General features: G+C 46.2%; 1 protein-coding gene across 3 annotated transcripts; it reads right to left on the bottom strand.

The window, feature by feature from the left end:
* Positions 1–11,202: 11,202 nt before the first annotated feature.
* LOC147003463 (pregnancy-specific glycoprotein 22) lies at positions 11,203–20,187 on the bottom strand. 3 transcript variants are annotated; one of them, XM_085842113.1, is made up of 5 exons: positions 20,124–20,187; positions 18,466–18,825; positions 15,138–15,497; positions 13,558–13,917; positions 11,203–11,486 (listed from the first exon to the last, which is right to left on the bottom strand). In XM_085842113.1, the coding sequence occupies exons 1-5, from the start codon at positions 20,185–20,187 to the stop codon at positions 11,203–11,205; spliced, it is 1,428 nt and encodes a 475-aa protein (XP_085698239.1). The 3 variants fall into 3 exon arrangements, with proteins under 3 accessions (XP_085698239.1, XP_085698240.1, XP_085698241.1); XM_085842114.1 differs by lacking the exon at positions 13,558–13,917; XM_085842115.1 differs by lacking the exon at positions 18,466–18,825.
* Positions 20,188–21,155: the final 968 nt, after the last annotated feature.

Here is a 21,155-nt window from a genome sequence, read left to right as displayed (position 1 = left end):
CACTGACATTTTGAATACATAAAAGGACGTCTTAAAGGCATCAATATTGTCCTGACTCAGGACAGGCCTCCCAGGCACAATCATGCCCCCAGCCTCTTCTGACTCCACTGGACTCAGAGCCTAAGTCAATCACCTGTTGAACCAAAAATAAACTGGGAGAATTTGGGGTAAAAATCATGAGCATGGTTTCAAGTTGTGAGTGATTCTTCAGGGTCATTAGGATCATGAAAGCAAATGGAGGGGACAGGAAGGCAGAGCAGATGAGACAAAGAAAATCCACATGATCTTAAGTTCACCATTCCCCTTGGAAATTTCCTCTCATCTGAGAGAAAAATATCTCTCTCTATTTCTCTCTCCATATCTCTCCAACACCAATTCAGGGTCATCTAGGAGTAATCAGAGGTGCAAAAAAAATGGAAGACACAGAGATAGATGGCATGAGATAATTGATAACTCTTTGTGCCCATGAGCTTGGGCTGGGAATTAATGCCCATATCTATTCATAAAGCCAAGGTTTCATCCTAAAGCTCAATTCTGTCACTGCAATAATCCACTTACCAAGACCTGTAAGGTTATTTCCCTGTGGTCCTATTGAGGCCAATGGCCAAGTTCTAGACAAGGGAAATATAGGATCCATTAGGCCTAGTGGTTATGGTAGGAATAAGAGCTCTTGGGAGTGAGACTAGGGCTTCCCGCTGATAATCCAAGAATAATATGCAAGAGGGTGGGAGGCTGCGTGGCAGGAGAGGTTGAGTTTTGACCCTGGATAGTAATGAATGTCTGAGGGGAATATCAGCAGGACATCTGAGCCATTGGAGCAAAGAGAACAAAGCCACATGTGATGTCCGCAGAGGTTAAGGGGAAATCCTGGTCTATAGAAAGATGTAGTATCTGTGCTATAACATCAGGTAAACAGGTCCCAGTCAGAGCTAGAATGAAGCTTTGTAAAAGAATACTCATGTGGCAGGCATGATCCCTGTGCCCTCACCAGCATATACAGAGATGGACCACACTAAATACCCATGTGTTCATTAAGTCTGAGTCCAAGATGTCCCCAGTACTCCATCACTCTGAGCCTCTCTAAGCATGAAAAGTCCCTCTAACCCATTCTAGCTCAATTCTGGGCCTGGCTGCATATGCTTGACCTAGGCCAGGATGTCCTAGTCTTCATAGTGTACAGAGGGTCTGTATCGTGAACCCAGGAGTGACCAAGTGATAGAGGACAAGGAAGCCCTGTGGCAGATGCAGGATCTAATGGGAGCCTGAAGCAACATCCTGTCCATTGTATTCCAGGAGCAGTGACTGTTGAACAGCAGAGGTCATATGACTTCCTGTCTAGTATATGGGCTCAGTTATCCTAGAATGCTTCAGGAATTGTTCAGAGACATATGGTTTAGTTCTACAGTCAGATCTAACTCTGACTGTCCATTTGTTTTCAATTCTTGGACAAGATGTCCCCTTAAGCAGCTGATGACCAAGATTAACATCAGCTCCTCCCTGATTCACAGACACCTGAGAAGGCCTCCAGGATGGGGACACTGGATACTCGGCTGGAGACAGAGAACTTGTGCTTCACATCTGTCACCTGTGGACTGTGTGAGGCTCATGTGGACAATGTATTCCTGTGCCTCAGTTTCCCAGCAACAGCACACTTGGGGAATGTTGCAGTGTCTACAAGATAGCCTTTAATATGAGCAAGGGCCTGACACAGAGGAGGGACAGCTGTCCACATCAGCAGCGTCTGCTACCATTTCCCTGAAGGAGAGGATTCCTTAGACTTCCTCCTCAGGACATGAATCATCAAGGGCACCTGTGTCCTCTGTCCATCTCATGGGGACACTGACATTCATGCAAAGTCTCATAAGCCATCAGAACAGTTGGCTGATGGCCTAAGCATCTGTACAGCTGTGCTCTCCATGCTGAGACCCAGAAGGAGGTGCCCAGTGACCTCTCCTACCAGTGGCTCTCATTCCAGTGCCCTGTCTGGTTCCCTGAACTAGAACATTCAGACAGATAATGAATCATTCTGCTCTATTGGTTCTGACAGCTCAATCCCAAGACTACAGGAACTACCCCAGGGCACCTAGAGTCAGTTCTCTAGGACACTCACACTGAGCCAGGACTTCCTGATTGTCCCCCTTGGAGTAAAATTCCACTGTTTCTGCAGCCAGATTCTCAAGCCAAAAAATTTTATCAGGTTGTGTTTATGATGAGGGCCAGACAATCTGGGCTCATCCTGATTCTATGGCAGAGCTACACACAGACACACATATGCACACACTCACAGCATGTATGCACACAAAGACACACACTATCTCTCTCACCCTCTCTCTCTCTCTCTCTCTCTTTGTCTCTGTCTCTCTCTCTTTCTCTGTCTCTCTCTCTTCTCTCTCTCTCTCTCTCTCTCTCTCTCTCTCTCTCTCTCTCTCTCTCACACACACACACACACACACACACACACACACACACACACACACACATCCTGCCCTGAGTAGGGTAAAACATTCCAATATTCCAGATGGTCTGCACTGACTATGTCCTCGGATAATTCTAAAACTCTAAAGGGGCACACATTTCTCCTAGGATGTAGCTGCCTGTATTCTAATGCTACCTGGGTCCCCATAACTGTTTGCACAAGAGGGTTTGCAAGGAGCTTCTAGGAACCTGCACTCGGTTACTTCTAGTTGGTAGATTAAGATGCTGTTGAGATGCCAAGGCTTTTCAGTTCAGACTCCATTTTAGAGAACCTGAACTAAGTTTGAACTCAGGTAAACTAACAGGCTGGTATACAGCATTGGTCTCCAAGTTGCCCCACCCAAACAAAACCTGAGCATAGCTCCACACACTAGCCTAATCTCCAACAACACCAGTGTCTTCAGGTTATTCCCCCAACAAATATGCATCCCAAGTTACAAGCCCACCTCTTGCCTAGCAACCCCTCAATGCAGAGGGGAACAGAAGTTAATTTTCGGATGTGACTCCCAGCACCACCCAATTATGTTAAAGGCCACAACATCTCTCCAATTAGATGCTTGCTTCTTACTATAAAGCCTTTCCCCGATAGACATTCAGAGCTCCCCTACCACCAAACCAACCTGTGTGAAGGTGGTGTGTTGGGAGGGCCTGAGACAGCTCAAATAGAATAAAAACCCTGCTGTATGTTGCATCAGATTGGCTCCTGTGTGTGTTTGGGATAACGTTTCCCTGGCACAACATTTTGGTATGTTGCCTGGGAAGTTCCCCATGACACACAGGACTACTGATGTGGACGGTCCTAAAGCTGGCAAAACTAGTCTAGGTATTTGGTTTTTTATGTTTATAAAAATGTGTTAAACTCCCTCCTTTTTCCCTGTCTGAACACTGAATTTGTTTGAGATTTTTCTGTAAATTCTGCAGAGTGGAATGGAGCAAGCCCGTATGGAGTTTAATGTGGAACTCTTCCAGCCCTGCTGAGATGATTTGTTTGTGTGGAACCTGGTGGCTTGTGTTGCCACTGTGATGCTTCTAGGTTTGAGCTTCTCTAAGGAATGTATCTGAGTGTCAGAAATTCTCTATGTGGTCTGAAGGGGTGAGTACTTGTGGAGTTGCGCAAACTCTTGTGATGTATGTGGCAGCTCATTTGTCTGAATGTCAACAACTTTCTGTGAGATCCACAAAGCATAAGAAAAGCTTGTGTAAACATAAATAACTTCTGTTGACATGGTAATTTTTGCAGGTCTGAGTAAACATTTATGCAGTACTAATGCGTGATGTGTGTGTGTGTGTGTATGTGTGTGTGTGTGTGTGTGCACCAACTTAAAGTTAGGACTTATTACTGCAGGCTGATTCTGTTCATAGATTCTGAGTGACACCACATTCTTCTTCTGTGAGCATCACCTGGGTCCAAGGCCTTGAATTTGTTTCTGTGGCCGGTTGCATTAAGGATAGACATATCAGGGAGCTGTGGCTACCATAGGACCAGGAGATGTTCTGAGCCTCCTTTGGGTGGGCGAGTGTTCAGGGAACAGAGGCATCCACACTTCTGGAAACAAGGCCTTGATTTTGTATCCATGGTCTGTTGCAGGTAGGGATAGATGTGTCTAGGACATGTGGCTATGGCAGGGCCAGCAGACGTCCTGGGGTGGGTGTGGACTAGAGGACCTGAGAGACGCCCACCAATCTGATTTTGTTTTTGTGGGGGTACACCACTGTTTGGTTATTTCTCATTTCTGCCTGATAGAGAGAAAAGGTTGGACTTGTGCTTTGCGTGGCATAGAGAGGTGTTTGCATGAGGGCCACTTTCTGGCTGTTTCTTGTTTATGCTTGAAAGACAAGGAAGGTTTTATTTGTCTTTTTATGTGTTATGTTTGTGTTTCTTGTTACAAGATATCTTTGATAAAGTAACTTTGATGAGATGACTTCACAGGCAACTTTGACAAGATGACTTTGACAGGTGGCTTTCACAAAGTGACTTTGACTTGATAGATACATTAGCATGAGACCAGCTACATCTACCACATTCTTCAGGTTCCCTTCACCACAGAAGAGGCCAGGAAGCTGGTTCCTGACCACACACAGAGTCCTCCCAATATGCTTGATCCCCCCCTGACACGCCCAGACTGGGATTTTAACACCATTGAATGTGAGAGGAGGCTCTTGGTCTACAATCAGGCTCTGCTGGCAGGTCTCAAGGTGGCCACAAGCAGGCCACAAATTTGGCCAGAGTATATGATATTAGGCAGAGAGACTAGCTTTATTAATCAGGCAGCACCAGATATTTAGAGAAAGCTCCAGAGGGTTGAGAGTCAGATGGACTTATGGATCATGACAGAGAGAATATGCAATAAAACAGAGACTACAGAGGAGAAACAGACAAGAGTACAGACTCAAGACCTGGCAAACATCCTGTTGGCAGCCAAAGCCAAACGAGGAGACTGTAAGAGATGTGTAAAACAGATAGCTTCAGAGGAAGGAGGTAAGTGGGGCCCTACATATCAAAAGGGTTCCCTCCCCAAGCTCAGGGTAACCTTAAAAGTAAAAGAAACTAAATGACTTCCTAGTAGCAACAGAAAGAAAACAAAAACTGAGGACCTCTTAGAAGCCCTGAAAAGTGTGGACTATTGACCCTCTGCTAAGAAGGCCTTACTCGGTCAACTGCATATGACCTCCCTAGACCCGGGGGGATGCATACTCAGCCAATGGCCAATGTATCAATATTTGGCAAAGACTAGCTGTCCCCTATTTACACATTAGTACAGCAATGACATCCTGGTTAAAGATAATGCCACAATAACTCATTACTAGCCCCCCAGGATACCTTTTCAGCTGCCCTGCTCACTAGATAGGTCTCTGCATGACTGCTCAGAAGGATGCAGAGGTAACATATTTCACCAATGGAAACAACATCATATGGGTATTTCAGGGCTGCAGTGGTCTCAGACACCAAGATCATATGGGCAGAGCTACTCCTGGCAGTAATGTCAGCCCAGAAAGCTGAACTGGCAGCTCTGACCAAGTATGAGAAAGATAAGAGACACAGTTGCCACATAACCCTTGCTACTGCTAATATTTGTGGGGATATTTATGAAGTGGGGGCCTTCTGATGGCTGAAGAAAGAACTAAACTCCATCCCAGAGGGCAACAAGACAGCCCAGTGGATGGACCCTAGAAATTGAGCCCCTAATATCCTTGACTACACTAGACCCAGGAGACCCCACACTCTGATCAGACAGAAGATGTGATCTGGGCCAAAAACTTGACCATATCTCAGTGTCATAAGAGATTACAGACGAAAAAGTTTCATTGTTCTTCACACATGGGGCTCTGGAGAATGCAGGACTTAGTTTGCCAGTTAGAATTTAATTTGCCATCAGAATTAGAGATGCCAATTCAAAAATAGCTGAAATTGTTAAAAATTGTAAGGCCTGTTGATTGACCAATATGGTTGCCAATGAGAAGAACCCTGGTACTCAGTATTGGAGCACCAAGCCAGGAGTCTATGCGGAAATGGACTTCACTGAGGTTAAACAAGGACAATTCAGACACAAATATTTGGTGGAGTTTATAGATACTTTTTCAGGATAGACTGAGACTTTCCCAACTAAACATGGACTGTACAGATGCTAAAGAAGAAACTACTTAAAGAAATTCTTGCAAGATTCGGTTTTTCAAAGTTTACAGGGTCAGACAATGGACCTATCTTTGTATCCAGAGATAGAAATTAGCTCATTATTTGGGGATTGATTGGAAACTTCATTGTGCTTACAGACTCTGGAGTTCAAGACAAGTACACAGAATGAACAGAACCCTAAAAGAGACTTTCACTAAGTTGACACTAGAAACTGACAGTGACTGAGTGACTCTTCTCCCTTCATCCTTTATAGAGTACAGAACTTCCCATATTAGATAGGACTCACCTTTTAAAGTTATGTTTGGTTTTCCTATTAACAGAAGTTATTTCAGAAACTGATGATTGCTAACTCTTACACGATCTTGTAGATGTCCAATGGGTACATAAGTGTGTTTGGCTTGAATTTTCAGCTTTCCATAAAAGCAGTCCACCTCCAGACTCCACCAACTTTAGTCCAGAGATTGAGTTCTAGTCAAGAGACACTGCCGAGGGTCATCAGAGCTTCACAGAAAGGATCCCTGTGCTACAGAGTTGTAGGGTGGATCCACTGAACATCTGTTTCCAGTTGAAGAAGACCATGGACAGCAGGAGGAGAATTCAGCCTCAAGACTCCCTCCTGTCTCCCACTGATGGGCCCCTACCCATGCCCCAGGGACACCACAAAGACATAGCCCTGTTACTGTTTTCATGAAGCTTCAGGTAGTCGGGTGATAGAGACTTCTAGTCACAAGAGAAAGGGGGGATGAGATGCCAAAGCTTTTAAGAAGAGACTCCATTTTACAGAACCCGAATTAAGTTTGAACTCAGGTAAACTAACAAGATGGTATGTAGCATTGGTCTCTAAATTGCCCCCCAACAAATCCTGAGCCTAGTTCCTGTCTCTAAGCTAATCTCCAACAACACAAGGGTCTCCAGGTCATTCCCCCCAACAAGTATGCACCCCAGGATACAAGCTGACCTCTTGACTAACAACCACCACTGGGGTGAAGAGCAGAAGTTAAGTTTCTGATATGACTCTCAGCACCAGCCAATTATGTTAAAGGCCACAACATCTCTCCATTTAGATGCTTGCACATGCATTCTCTGCTTGCTGATTAATATGAAAACTGTCCCCGATATATATCCGGGGCTCACACACCACAAAAAACATCCTGCATGACAGTGGTTTATTGGGGAACCCTGACCTAGATCGCATAGAATAAAAACCCTGCTATGAATTGTATCAGATTGGCTCCTGCATGTCTTTTCAAGGATCACTGATAATTCCCTTCCACAACACCAAAAGCCCAGCCAATAGCTGGGGAGAAGAGAAGGGCATGGTTTTAGATTTCCAGGGCTCTGGACCTGGAAGAAGGAGAGAGAGTTGCCATACCAGAGGAGGCAGGCAGGAGGAAGAAACAGAGTACCATGTAAAGGGACCAGGAGAACACAGCCCAGAGGACTGATCAACTGGGTCAGAGCAGCCAAGATGGGACATAGAATTTAGTAACTAGTAACTGAGAGTTATCAGTGGGAGGTAGATCCTAACAGCATGGAGGTTAGGCAGTTGCCCAACTATTGTGCTGCTTAAGGCATATTGAAATATAAGGCTATGCCAGTTTGTCTTTCATTATGAAACATAAAACATTGAGATGGGTAGTAACCCCACACAGGGAATACTAATAATATTAATACTACTACAGGAAGTAGACCATTCTGTGCAAAAATGAAACAAACCCATGTAGCACCCAGAGGTCACACAAAACCACTGAAGGTTTATGTGGAGATGTACATATTGTTCAGGTTCAACATCACCATTTCAAATTTGAAGGCTCAAAATATCCTGCATCCATCTAGATAGTGCTCTGTTAAAGCACTGATTCATTGGTACACAGTGTGTGTCTGACACTGTGTGCAGACCCAAGAGGTGTTGATTGGTGTCTATGACAAACTGTGTGAGTCCATGGCTGTTGGGATGGTTTGTATATGCTTGGGTCAGGGAGTGGCACTATTGGAGGTGTGCCCTAATTGGAGCAGGTATGTCACTTTGAATGTGGCCTTAACTACCCTAACCCCAGCTGCCTGGAAGTGAGTATTCTGCTAGCAGCCTTCAGGTAAAGATGTAGGACTCTCAGCTCTGCTGCATCATGCCTGCCTGGACTCTGCCATGCTCCTGCCCTGATGATAATAGACTGAATCTCTGACCTGTAAGTCAGCCACAATAAAATGTTCCCTTTCATAGGTATGGCATTGGTCATGGTGTCTGTTCACAGCAGTAAAACCTGAACCAAGACAGAAATTGTTAACGGAAGTGGGGTATAGTTGGGATACCCCTGACCAGTATATGTTCAGAAACATGTAGATTTTGAGACTTTGGATTTAGAATGCAGTGGAATGCTTTAAATGGGGATTAATGGGCCATCCTAGTAGGAATGTGGGAAACTTTGTGGTTGGGAGTAATTTGAACTGTACTGGCATGGCCCAAGGAGTTTCAGAGAAGAATTTCAGTATGTGCTGTAAAGACAGTTTGGGGGTATTTTGGTGAACAATGTGGCTATTTTTGCCCATGACTAAAGAGTCTGTGTGAAGCTAAGGTAAAGAAACTCAGATTAAATACATTGATAAAGAAAGAATCACAAATGCCCATCATAGATTTTTTTTCTCCAGTTTAGTCTCATGAAGACCATTTTAAACAAGACTAGCTAGCTATGAAAGGAAAAATATAAAAATACATGTTTTTGCAGTATTAAAAAGGCACCAGGAAGTAAAATGGAATTGAATTCTATGTTCAAGGAGATAACAGATTAAGGGATTTGGGGACAAGATCTTACTCAGCTAAATTTAGATCCAGGCATGGTGGTACACACCTTAAATCCAAGAACACAAAGTCAAATAGATCTTTGAGTTCAAGGCGAGCCATGGACAAAGCATGTACAAGGTGAGGAAAACCTTAAATCCTGGCATGATGGTATACACCTTTAATCCCAGCATTACAGGAGGAGAGAGACATGCAGATCTCTGAGTTCAAGGTCAATCTTCAGAGCAAGTTCCACGAAAGCCTAGCTAAGGCAGAGAGGGAGTTAGAAGAGAGAAAGCTGCTAATAGAATAAAGGGGGCCATGTTCCAGCCCTAGCAAGCAGCTAACACAGCAGGTTCAGTCATGAGGCTCTGGCTTTAGTGTGTAAAATAGAAGGAAACAATTAATGCAGATTAGCAAGAATTAAGAAGTTAGCAGTGATTAAGAAGAGACCAGCATCACTGAGGTGATATCTTCAGGGAACTGTTTTCTGAGAGCAAATAAGTGGTGTTCCAGAGATAGCAGAGGTTGTACCTGTGATGCAACTGTAATTGGTAATAGGTAAGAGTCACCCAGGTGGTACTGGTTTTAAAGGAATGAAGGGGTTATGAAGAGCAGCTGAGGATTGTCACTGTGATAGGTCGTGGATGCACATAGGAAATGGTGCAGCCTCAGTTGCAGTTGTTGGCCCAGGACTGATGGGGTCATGCAAAGGATTTGAGGCATCACACCATGTAGAGAGTCTATGAGAGGCTATTGAAGAAGCCTAACTGCAGTGCAAGTCCCCAATGAACTGGAGATGCCAGTGCCATGAGAAGAACATCAAGAACAGCATCAGCAGTAGAGTGGAAAACCTGAGCTTAGAGCTACAGAGTCAGAGCTGGAGACATGCCAGCCCTTTGGAGGAGCCCAGAAGACCATGTGTGGATCCCGACATTGAAACAAGAAGCTGTAACATGGAAGCTGCCTTGGAGACCCCAAGGTGTTCAAGATGCCACAGTCATAGGAAATCTGCTGAGGAAAGCTGCTAACAGGGAATCGAACCAGCCCGGGAGAAAGAAGTTAGTGGCAGTCAAAAAAAAAGAAGAAAACGGAGTGCAGATCTGAAAACCTCTTTGACATCAGACATGGAGATGCACAGTTTAGAGTCTACTCAGCTTGTTTGCTGTCTTGATTTGGAGATTAAGTTACTTGATTGGATGAATCTCAGAAAAAAAAACTTGGAAGTTTGGACTTTTAACATTTGTTGAGACTGCTATAGACTAGGGACTTTGGAAGTTGGACTAAAGGTACTTTTAATTATGCCGTGTTTGGGTATCACCAGCATAGACTCATAAGGTTAGACAACCCTATGGGGACCAGGGAGTGGAAAGTAATGGTTTGTATACACTTGGGCCAGGGAGTGGCACTATTGGAGGTGTAGCCTTGTTGGAGTAGGTGTATCAATGTGGGTGTGGACTTTAATACCATAGCCCTAGCTACCTAGGAGTGAGTGTTCTGCTAGCAGCCTTCAGGTAAAGATGTAGAACTCTCATCTCTACTGCACCATGCCTGCCTGGATGCTGCCATGCTCCTGCCTGAATGATAATGGACTGACTCTCTGTACTGTATGCCAGCCACACTTGAATATTGTTCTTTCTAAGTTTTGCAATGTTCATGGTGTCTGTTCAGAGAAGTAAAACACTAAGGCAACTGTCAATCTCAGTTCCCCACCCCCACTCCTTTATTTCAGCAAAGGCTTTAAAATCGATCCATTAAGAAAAAATGGAACATTTTCCCCTTAGGCTGCATTGTGTACCAATAGTGAGCAGAGCAGTGGGTGAAGGGTACAAGCAGCTTGAATAATAGACACAATGTGGTACCAAATGCCTCATGGAATACATTGCAACTTTAAAGGCAAAGACATCATTACTTTGAAGGCAAATGGATGGAATTTGAGAATATCATCCTAAGTGAGGTAACGCAGTCCCAAAATGGCATGCATGGTATATACTCACTTATAAGTGGATATTAGTCAAAAAATACAAGATACACACACTACACTAAGAAGCTAAACAAGTTGAGAGGCCAAGGGAACATTTTTAATCTCATATAAAAGTGGGGGGAAATTGTTGTAGTAAGCAGATGGAGGGAGGGAACTGGGTAGGAGAGGGGATGTGGGAGAAAATCAAGGGGTACAGGATCAGGTGTGGGGAGGGATGGGAGAAATGGCCAACTGGCGATGAGAATGAATGGAAATATGTACTGGCAAAGGTGGGTAGGTGTGGGCATCTCAATACAGAAATGCCTCCGCCCTCCTATAGTATGAGAGGAGGGGTCACTCATTCATCACAGCCAGGCTGACTGGGAGACTGGTCTTTGAGCTGACTGGGTTGAAGACCTCACATTGATACTCTCCAGCATCCTCCTTCCTCACAGTATGTATCCTGAGTTGGCACTTTGATGGGGACAGGGTCATCCTCTCTGTGAGCTGCAGATTCTGATTGTTGAAGAGCCAACGGATGGAGACCCCAGTGTTGTCTGAGAAGCAAGTGAAGACCACTGAGCTCTGTACTCGAACTGTGCTGTCCGTGACTCTCATAACAGGCTGTGTCACAAGCTCTGCAAAGAAACAGAGGAGGGGACCAAATGTCATTCATCTTTCAGACAGCTCAACCTGCCCCTCTGTAACTCACACTTAATAAAGCTTCCAGGGAGGAGAAATTGAAGCTGTGACTACAGTCATATCTTGTGCTTTTCATCTGCAATCCATAGACTATGTGACCCTGATTCAGCCACTGAGGTTGATGTGCCTCAGTTTCCCTGTACTAGGACAACTGTGCATGATCATTGCACTGCCTGTGACTTAAGATTAGGTATGAGCAATGTTCTGATCTGGGGGTGGGGGAGCTGCTCACATCAGCAGCATCTGTTCCACACTTACCCTAGGCTGGATTCCTGAGGGTAAGGAGGTGCCTGGAGAATTGGCACCTCTGTCCCATTATTTTCATCTGAATATCCTAAGTCCATCAGAACAGTTGGCTTCTGTCCTGCCACCTGTCCATTGAGACTCAGGAGAAGGAGGTACAAAGGTGACCCACATGACTGCAGCTGTCATGGAAGTAAACAGCTGATCCTACACCCTGTGGGACATGGACACTCAGCCAAGCCTTGTTTCCTGTCAGCTCTGACAGGAAGTCCAATGCTAGCCCTGAGGAGAAGGTCTCTGGGGACAACTAGAGTTGAGTCTGGATACCTGGCTTCCTGATGCTCCTCTTACTGATTCAGTAGTGAGCTGGACCATGGAGGGAGGAGGAACACAGACTTACAGGGAATATAGAAGGGAAACAAAAAAATCCATCAATATTGAGACCTTTGTCTTTGGTAAAAAGACGGGGTCATGTGACCAAGGAAGCTTAGATACATCATTCTGCAGAGGCAGGTGGGAGTGTCTGCACAAGTCAGATGTAGTGAACAAAATAACTCCGTGCCCTCAGAGGACCTAACTGTGTGTCCATTCCTCTGTGAGGAACTCTGTCCTTGTATCTCTACCCTCACTGGCCTCACAAGCCTGCTCTCCCTCAAAATATGTGGGTTGCAGGTAAATTTCTCTCCCTCTACAGAACCCAGGTTATCACAGTGCAATCTCCATTCTGATCCAGTCACCACCTGACATCACTCGAGATTGCCTTCCTGGTCTGTCTTCCAACCCATTACACCTAGGGCCTTGTTAGAAAAAAATGTAATTTGATATTTCGAGAAGGTCCAGTGCCTACATTGGCTCATTGCCTGTATGTAGATAGGCAGATGTCCAAATATTTGGCATGTCCTGGTGGTAATAATATTCTCATATTTGGAGCTACTGACACTGGTTAAAGCTCCAGACTGCATTGCCACAAGGAGGTGTATGGAGTAGACATGAGTATGGCTATGTGTGCTGGTGCAGGTGTACACCGTCCTGAGTGTATGCTTAGACATGAAAGAGCACCTAGATGCAGGTCAGAGGTCAACTTGAGGGACCCTTTCTCATCCTTCCATCTTAGGAGATTCCAGCAAGTCTCTGAGCTCCCCTCCTCCCACACAGTCAGGCACTGTCCTCCTCACCAATGAGCAGGACACACTACCAGGGGCGGCAAGCATTGCAGAGAAGTACACAGTGGGTCATCATGGCTACAACAGCCTACTCTGCCCTCATTATGTGCACTGGATGGTGATGACACCTGCCATGACAGACTTGTACCATGTCAGCTGTAACAGGAATCCAAAGCCAACCAATGACGAAAACATTCCCAGTGTCACCTGGAGACTAACCATCACAGAGATTTGCAGCCAGGGCTTCCTGGTGCTCTCTGTGGGGACTCCATGGCTTCCTCAGCTAGGGCTTATCTGACGCGCATGGAGTCTAAATCAGGGCTATGGGCATGGTGAGAGGCCCAAGGGTCATGGCTGAATCTGACATTCTTAGTTGAGTTTATGCAGCACAGGTTAGGTAACTCTGCATGAAAGGACAGGTGACAGGTTCTGATCTAATGCTGTTGGTTCACCCCATGTGTGCCCTGCAGTAAGTACCCAAATTCCATTGTGAAGGCACAATGCAGTGAGGGAGAGAGCAGGCACAGCCTACTCCTCAGAGTGTAATTATAAAGTAGGGTAAGCCACACCCAGCAGCTGGAATCCATAGAGAGTCACTTACTGTTCACATTGACTTGCACATGCGCTGTTTCAACTTTCGCATTGCTGTCGATTGTTACTAGTGTATACACGCCAGAATCTTTCTCAGTGACATCCTGGAGCAGCAGGGATCCATTAATGAACAATATCTCTCTTCCACTGTGTGCATAGCCATTGATGAGGGACTCTGTCATTATGCTATATTCTGTAATTTTAAAGCTCTGAGTGCTATACACGCCTTTGTACCACAAAAAGGTTTGCACATCTTCTGGAAGATTATGGACCTGGAGAAGAACCCTTTTCCCTTCAGCAGCATGTGGTGGCACTGGATTGATCCTCAGTTGGACAGAGTTGAAAGGGTCACAGCACGAGGAAAGGGAGGCTGGAAGGGAAAGGAGAAAAACCATCACATGGGATCATTGTGCTTGGTGGAAAGATGGTGACCTGCATCCTGAGCAGATGGATTCTTTGCTCAGCCTAGACAGGCCTGTGGGTGTGTCTATCCCACCTGGTGGAAGTCAGCAACATGGCCTCCATTCCCTCAGTGACACGGAATCTGTCATTTCCTCTGCATGGAGCTCTCTCTTCAGTGTCTCCATGGCTTCCCCTCACTGCCCTGGGTCAGACACTGCACATACTCATGCACACTGGGCTTTGAGATGATGCCTCCCTCTGACCTTGGTCTCTGTACACCCTGCATATTCACTTCCTGACTTTTCTCATTTCCTTTGTACCTGCACTCAGCTTCTGACCTCACTTTCTACATGTTCTTCCTGCTCTGCCTGCAGCCCCCAGGACTAGGCCTGGGTGAGGGCTTGGAGCAGGCTGCTCTTCTTAGCAGGCCCAGGAATATGCTGCAAGGCTTTGAGACAACTTGACACAAACCAGAGTCATTTGAAGCAGGGAGCCTCAACTGAAGATACAAATACCAGAATGGCCACTGGGCAAATCTATAGCACATCTTTTAAGTGGTGATTGATGTGGGAGGAACCAGTCCTCTGTGAGCATTTCCACCCCTGGGCTCATGGTCCCATGTGCTATAAGACCAGGATGAGCAAGGTGTGAGGAGACAGGCAGGAGCAAGCAACCCTCCATTCTGTCTACCAAAACCCTGGGTTGCTTTGATTTCTTCCATTGTTTTTGGTTGTTTCATTGTTTTCTGTTGTTTTTTTTTTCTATGAAACTCTACTTTTAGTCATAATAAATACACAGAATTGATATAGACAGCCAAAAACCATTGTTCACTGTCATATCAGAGCAGGAGAAAATTGGAACCCAGGATATTTTTAGTCACATCTGGGAGAGACAACCAGGGCCAGAGTTTCCCAGGGCTCACCACTCTGTGTAGACTCCACACTTTGCTCATGTGCATTGCAAGAACCTCAACAGGCAGAGCAGTCTGGCATCATAGGTCCTCTGAGATACCAGGGGAAAGCAGAAGACAGAGTCTGACCAATGGGCATTTCCCTCCTACATGTATGTCCTGCACAAAGTGGCCAAACCCCATCATGGGGATAAAAGTGCAGACAGGAGGTAGTCCATGTGACAGTGCTCCTGGTAGAAGCCCCACCCAGGACTGAACAATCACAGAGAATCACTTACTGTCCACCTGAAGGTAAATGTGTGCTAATTCCATTTTCCAATATCTATTCAGAGTTTGTATGGTGTAGAATCCAGTGTCTTTCCAGGTGACATTCTGGAGCAGCAGGGATCCATTGCTGTACACTATCTCTCTACCGCTGTAGGCAGGGCCCATTTCACTTGAACTCTTGGCTGTTCTGTGCCGGGCAATCTCAACCTTGTTAAACACAGTCAACCCTTTGTACCAGAAAAACGACTGAAGATTATCTGGAAGACTGTGAACAAGGAGAAGAACGCTTCCCCCTTCAGCAACGCTGGCTGGCACTGATTCAATAGTGAGGTGTGCAGGTGGAGAAGGGCGCCCACAGATGAAAAGAGAGGCTAGATGGGAAGAGAGATCCATCAATATTAGGACTTTTATATTTGACTAAGATGGCACCCTGTGTCCTGAGCAGCTGTGTCCATAGCTCAGCTGAGGTGTGTGGCTGAGGGTCTCCCTACCCTACTTGGTGGTGGTCACCGCATTACCACCCTATGCTCTGTGACCCTCGGTTGTCATTTCTTCTCTATCTATGATGCACTCTCCTCCAGTGTCTACACAGCCCTGCTTCATTCCCCTCAGATCCTTGCTCACACTCAGTATAGTTGTATGTTGGGGTGAGGCCCCCCGACCTTCACACTCTGACTCTTTTGTCTATTGTCCTTCAGTGATTACAACTAATACCTGATTCACCTTCTAGCTTTAGTCACTGCTCTGTCTTCCAGTCCACTAGGGCTAGAGAACTGTTAGAACCAATAGTGTGCTCATGATTTTCTTAGAGAAAGTTGGCCTAAAGCACAATAGATATCTCTGGGGAACCAATGAATGATTGAATAAATGATTGATTGAATGAATGAATGATGTCTCTGGACAATGCATGCTCATGGCCACATTCATATGCTTACGGATAGAGTGTTCAATGCCTCCATTAGCTTTGATTTTTTTTTTTACACTCTGTGTGTATGTGTGTGTGTGTGTGTGTCTGTGTGTGTGTGTGTGTGTCTGTGTGTGTCTGTGTCTGTGTGTCTATGTGTCTGTTTCTGTTTGTGTGTGTGCATTCATGCACTTGTATGCTCTGGAGTTTCTGTATGAATATTTCTCAGTGTGTGTGGGTGAGTGCAGGACACACTCCCTAGGTGGAGTTCAGGAAACAAATTGTATTCACTGGTTCTCAAGTTCGCAGACAATGAAGCAAACTCCCATATCCTCTGAGCTATGTCACTGATCAATAGGAGCTTAGTTTGTTATTTGGGACTTCACAACTGGGAGCTTCAGTTTTGAGAACACTGTGCTCATGCTGATTAACTGTGGGGGAGAACACTCTCCCCCTCCCCTACTTCTTCACCAAGAGACTCCTGCTGCTGCTGCTGCTGCTGCTGCTGCTGCTGCTGCTGCTGCTGAGCCTCTGTCCCACTGAGGCTTCTCTCCTATAAAACCTGAGACTCCTTCAAGTCATTGAGTTCCTGAGGAGACTCCAGAGAACAGCTGAGTCCTCTCCTCTCACACTATAAGTGTGGGCTCCTCATGCATGGTAGGAGTCCCTGACAGTGGGTATAACCTTTGCAGAGAGTACACAGGGGGCCTCCCTGGACTATGGACTGATGTGTCCTCTGTCTGTTGTAAGTCTGGTCCAGCCCAGCTCCCAGTTCCTCCTATAGCCTCAGCCTCCTCCCAAACAGAAGCATCTTACAGAGGCCTGTGGACTGTGGGTAGATCTGTGTTCTCTGCCCTGTACACACTCAGGTCTACCTACTCTTTCTCTTTCAGCCACAAGAGTACACATTGACAAACAACCTCCTGAGCATCTCTGGGCCCTGAGACAGCAGCAGCTTAAATACACGTGACCCTCTGTTTCCTTCTCATCCTGGGTCAGTCAGCAACAAAGAAGGAACCTCTGCAATCCCTTTGTGATAGAAACCCAGCTGGGCACACAGTGTGCACTATGTTCTCAGTGCTCTGGAATGATAGGATTTCCTCTCAGGAGGAAGGTGACAGAAATATCTGTGAGGGACCTAAAGGGACCAACTGAATGATAACTGGGGAAGGGGACATATCCATTCCACTGAAGCCAACAGTCAGGATTCTGAGAGAGAAGACAGGCCCAGGAGCAAATGTGTTAGGAACCCACAGCCTGAGTGTGTGGGAGGAAGTGACCGGGGTCCTAGAAGGACTTCTCTGAACCCCATCATTCCCTGCAGGGTTTCAAGATGGTGTTCACACATCCTCTGCCTGTTGAACTGTGTGGTGGGTCTGCCCACGTGATCCCAGGCCTTTCTTAGATGCCTTGTACCCCTCTGTCTAAGTGATTCCCAAAGGACACCTTTTCATTCCCAGAGAAAAAACATATCTGGAATGTGAACATGAGCTCCTGGCAGGGTAGCAGACACAAGAAGCAGCTAAGAGGTCTGAGGAGACTATGACAGTGACCTCCTGGTCTATAAGGAGAGATAAAAGCCAGGCTACAAGGTGAGGTCCTGATTCAGGCATATAGGTTTATTAGTATTCCTTGAGTGTCCCCAGGCTGTGCCTGCTCTTCACTGTGGGAACTGCAGCTCATGTCTGGAGAACTGTCCACATCAGTACAGCCTGTTCTATTTCCTTATAGAAGAGAATGTGCTGGCCTCAAAAGAAAAGAGCTTGTCAGTAGGATCTGTGTCCTTTCTCACTTTCTGATGGGAAACTGACTTTCCTAGAAGTCTCATCTTAAGCCCATCAGGACAATGGGTTAATGACCTGGGAATCTGCCCTGCTGTGGTCTCCCTCTGGGTCACTAGGATGACCTGGAGACAAAGCCTAATCCTGGCTCTCATGGCTGTACATGGTTTGGTTCCACATGGAGCAAGACAATGACTACAACAAGCACTCTTCTCTGCAGACAGAAAGTCAAGATCCAACCCTAGCACAAAGCTCCTCAGGGCCCACAGGAGGTGAGGCTGGACCAGAGGTGTGGAGCCAGGAGTTTCTGGTACTCGGCTCTGTAAGATGCCCATGGCTTCCACAGGCCCTTCTTTCTTCCCTCAAGACTTTCTCAAGGACGGTTCCCTATGAAGGACCCCAAGAATTTAGGCAGATACTGTCATCCTTGGCTGAGTTGCCCACCCTACATCCAGGTTTCTCCAAGGTGAAATCAAATGAGGGATTCTGCACACCTGACATTGTTCTCCACCAGGTGTGTCCTACACTAAATGCTCAAGCCCCAACATGGAGACACAATGCAGAGGGAAAGGAGACACAGGCCAGGCCTGACACTTCTATGTGCCTAGTGGAGGGACCCAACCCAGGACCCAGAGTTCACAAAGAATTACTTACAGTTCACCTGAAGGAAAATGGATGTATTTGATACCATTTTTCCATTTTTACTTATGGTTTGAAACGTGTAATATCCTGTGTCTTCCGGGGTGACATTTTGGATCCACAGGGACCCGTTGCTGTACAATGTCTCTCTACCACTGTGCTCAGGTCCTGTCACACTTGTGCTATAGTCAAGTGAATACAATGCAATTCTGAGGCTCATGTCTGTCACCCCTCTATACCAGACAAAGACTCGAAGATTCTCTGGCAGATTGTCCACTCGTAGAAGAACATTTTCTCCTTCAACCAATTTGGGTGGTACGGATTCAATGGTGACTCCGGCAGTGATGGGCAAGAGCCAGCAGGTTAAGAGGGAGGCTAGAAGGGAAGAGAGAGAAGCCACCAATCCTGAGCAGCTGTGAGCATCCCTCAGCTTATTCCAGTGGGTAGGGGTGTGCCCTGAATGGAGGTGAGCATCATAACCTCCATGCACTCAGAGACTCACGGGGTGTCGTTTCTTCTCTGTGGAATCCTCTACTCAGGTGTCCCCATATCACTATTCATATAAAAGATGCCTAGTGTGAGGAGAAGTGGCCCTATAACCTCCTCCTCCACACAGTTCTCACTTTCTGAATTGTTTTCCATTCTGTTTATGGTTCCATTAAACCAGTGACTTTGTCCTCTGGATACTCTGACTTCCAGTCCTCTAGACAAGGACTTTGTGAGGACAACGATTGGAATTATTTTTTTAGAATGTTCAGTTCCTGAAAATATCTCAGAAAATAATGGGGGTTAAAAGAAAGGAGAGAAAAAAAAAAAACAAAGAAGGGCTGGTGAGATGGCTCAGTGGGTAAGAGCACCCGACTGCTCTTCCGAAGGTCCAGAGTTCAAATCCCAGCAACCACATGGTGGCTCACAACCATCCGTAACGAGATCTGGCGCCCTCTTCTGGCTTGTCTAAAGACAGCTACAGTGTACTTACATATAATAAATAAATCTTTTAAAAAAAAAAAAAAACAAAGAAAGCAGGAAGGAAGGAAGGAAGGAAGGAAGGAAGGAAGGAAGGAAGGAAGGAAGGAAGGAAGGAAGGGAGAGAAACAGGGAAGGAGGGAGGGACAAAAGAAGGAAAGAAGGAAGAAGTATATCTCCATGAATTTACCTACAGAGTCCCATGTTTGGAACAAATGGCAATCATTACTTTCAAGTGTGATTTCATAATTCTGTATTGGATACACAAGTTTGGGAAGGCTCCTCTCTCACTGTGCACATTGTGGGTGCATAGCACACACCTGTGTGGAGTGCACGGCATAGAAGGTCCTGCAGGAGCCTGTATCTCCATCTACCCTGTGAGAGCTGAGGATGAGTTCAGACTGTAATGTTTCCACACACTGAGCCATCTTTGGAGAGTCACCCTGTCATGGATGGGAACATCGGTCTTCCATGGCCATGACAGCCAATGTGACTGATTTTGAACAGGGACAGCTGAGGCTTTTCTCTCCCCTCCTCAGCTCCTGTCTGCTCTGAGGGTCCTACTGCTGAGCCTCTGTCCCTCACTGCACCATCTGCACCATGACTACAAACAGAAATCCAAGTCTTCTCTAGACATCTTCAATTCAGAGGACTTTGGGCTTCTGAGTTTCCCTTCCCGCACACAATCAGATAGCTTGAACACGTACCTGTGAGCAGAACCCTTTGCCAGGAGGTACACCCATTGCTGAGAAGCACAGAGGATACCTCCATATCTCTTCTCACTGTACTGGCCTTTCTCTGAGGAGAAGAACTTTGCTCCTGCAAGGCACCTGGCCTCTGCTGTCCTTCCTCCTTCTGAGCTGAGTTTTCTCTCAGGCAGGAACACTTCCCAGAATCCTATGGGCTGTGGGTGGTGGGGTCTCTGACCATGACACTGCTCAGTCACTTCCACTCTCACTGCTGCCCCGCATCTTTCTCACTTTTTTTTCTTTTTATGTTTCTTCTCCAACAAGACCTTGAGCAACAAGGCTGATAAGCATTGACATGCCCCCAGAGAACAACAACTCATCCAGGAGCTGACATCTGCTAACTGCTGGACATAAGTCTGTCAGTATTAAAAAGGGAGCCTCTATCTTTCCTATGTGTCCCTGAGTCACACAGCCCCAGCTGAGCACCCAGTCTGCCTTGTGTCCTCAGAGCTCTGGGGGCAGGGGGGGGTTCCCAGCAGGAAGATGCCAGTGAGGTTTGGAAGGGACCAGTTGTGTGATGACTGGGGATGAAGATAAACTCTTGATCACTAATGTAACCAGTCAAGTTCCTGACCCAAGACAGAGGCCAGGGAGCAGCTGTGTGAGGAACTGCATGTTCTTGGTGTTGGGAAAGAGGTGACCTGTGTGTCCTGGAATGGACGGTGGGCTCCTCTCCTATGGACTGTTTCCAGGCAACCGTCCAGCATTATGGGTTGGTTGACCTGTATGTTGGCTGAGCCCAACTGCTTTCTGCTCTTCCTGGGTCACCTATGCCCTTTGTCTGGTTGATTCTGCAACCAAAGTCCTGTCTTCCCCTTGGAAGATTCCAAGAGGTAGGGAAATTTCAGGATCCAAAGAGAGAGGAGTGTCCATAGAGGCAGGAAACAGAGCAGGGTCTAGGGAGGGAAATCCAGGTTAGTAGGGACAGGAATGGAAAGCAATCTCCTAGGCAAGGTCTAGGCTAAGGAAAACAATTGTCTGAGTATTAAG

Source organism: Mus caroli, unplaced genomic scaffold (assembly GCF_978045245.1).
Source record: "Mus caroli unplaced genomic scaffold, Mus_caroli_1 scaffold_8, whole genome shotgun sequence".
NCBI classification, from domain to species: Eukaryota; Metazoa; Chordata; class Mammalia; order Rodentia; family Muridae; genus Mus; species Mus caroli.
Note: the sequence above shows the minus strand (reverse complement) of the source record. Positions and strands in the feature narration are given on the sequence as shown.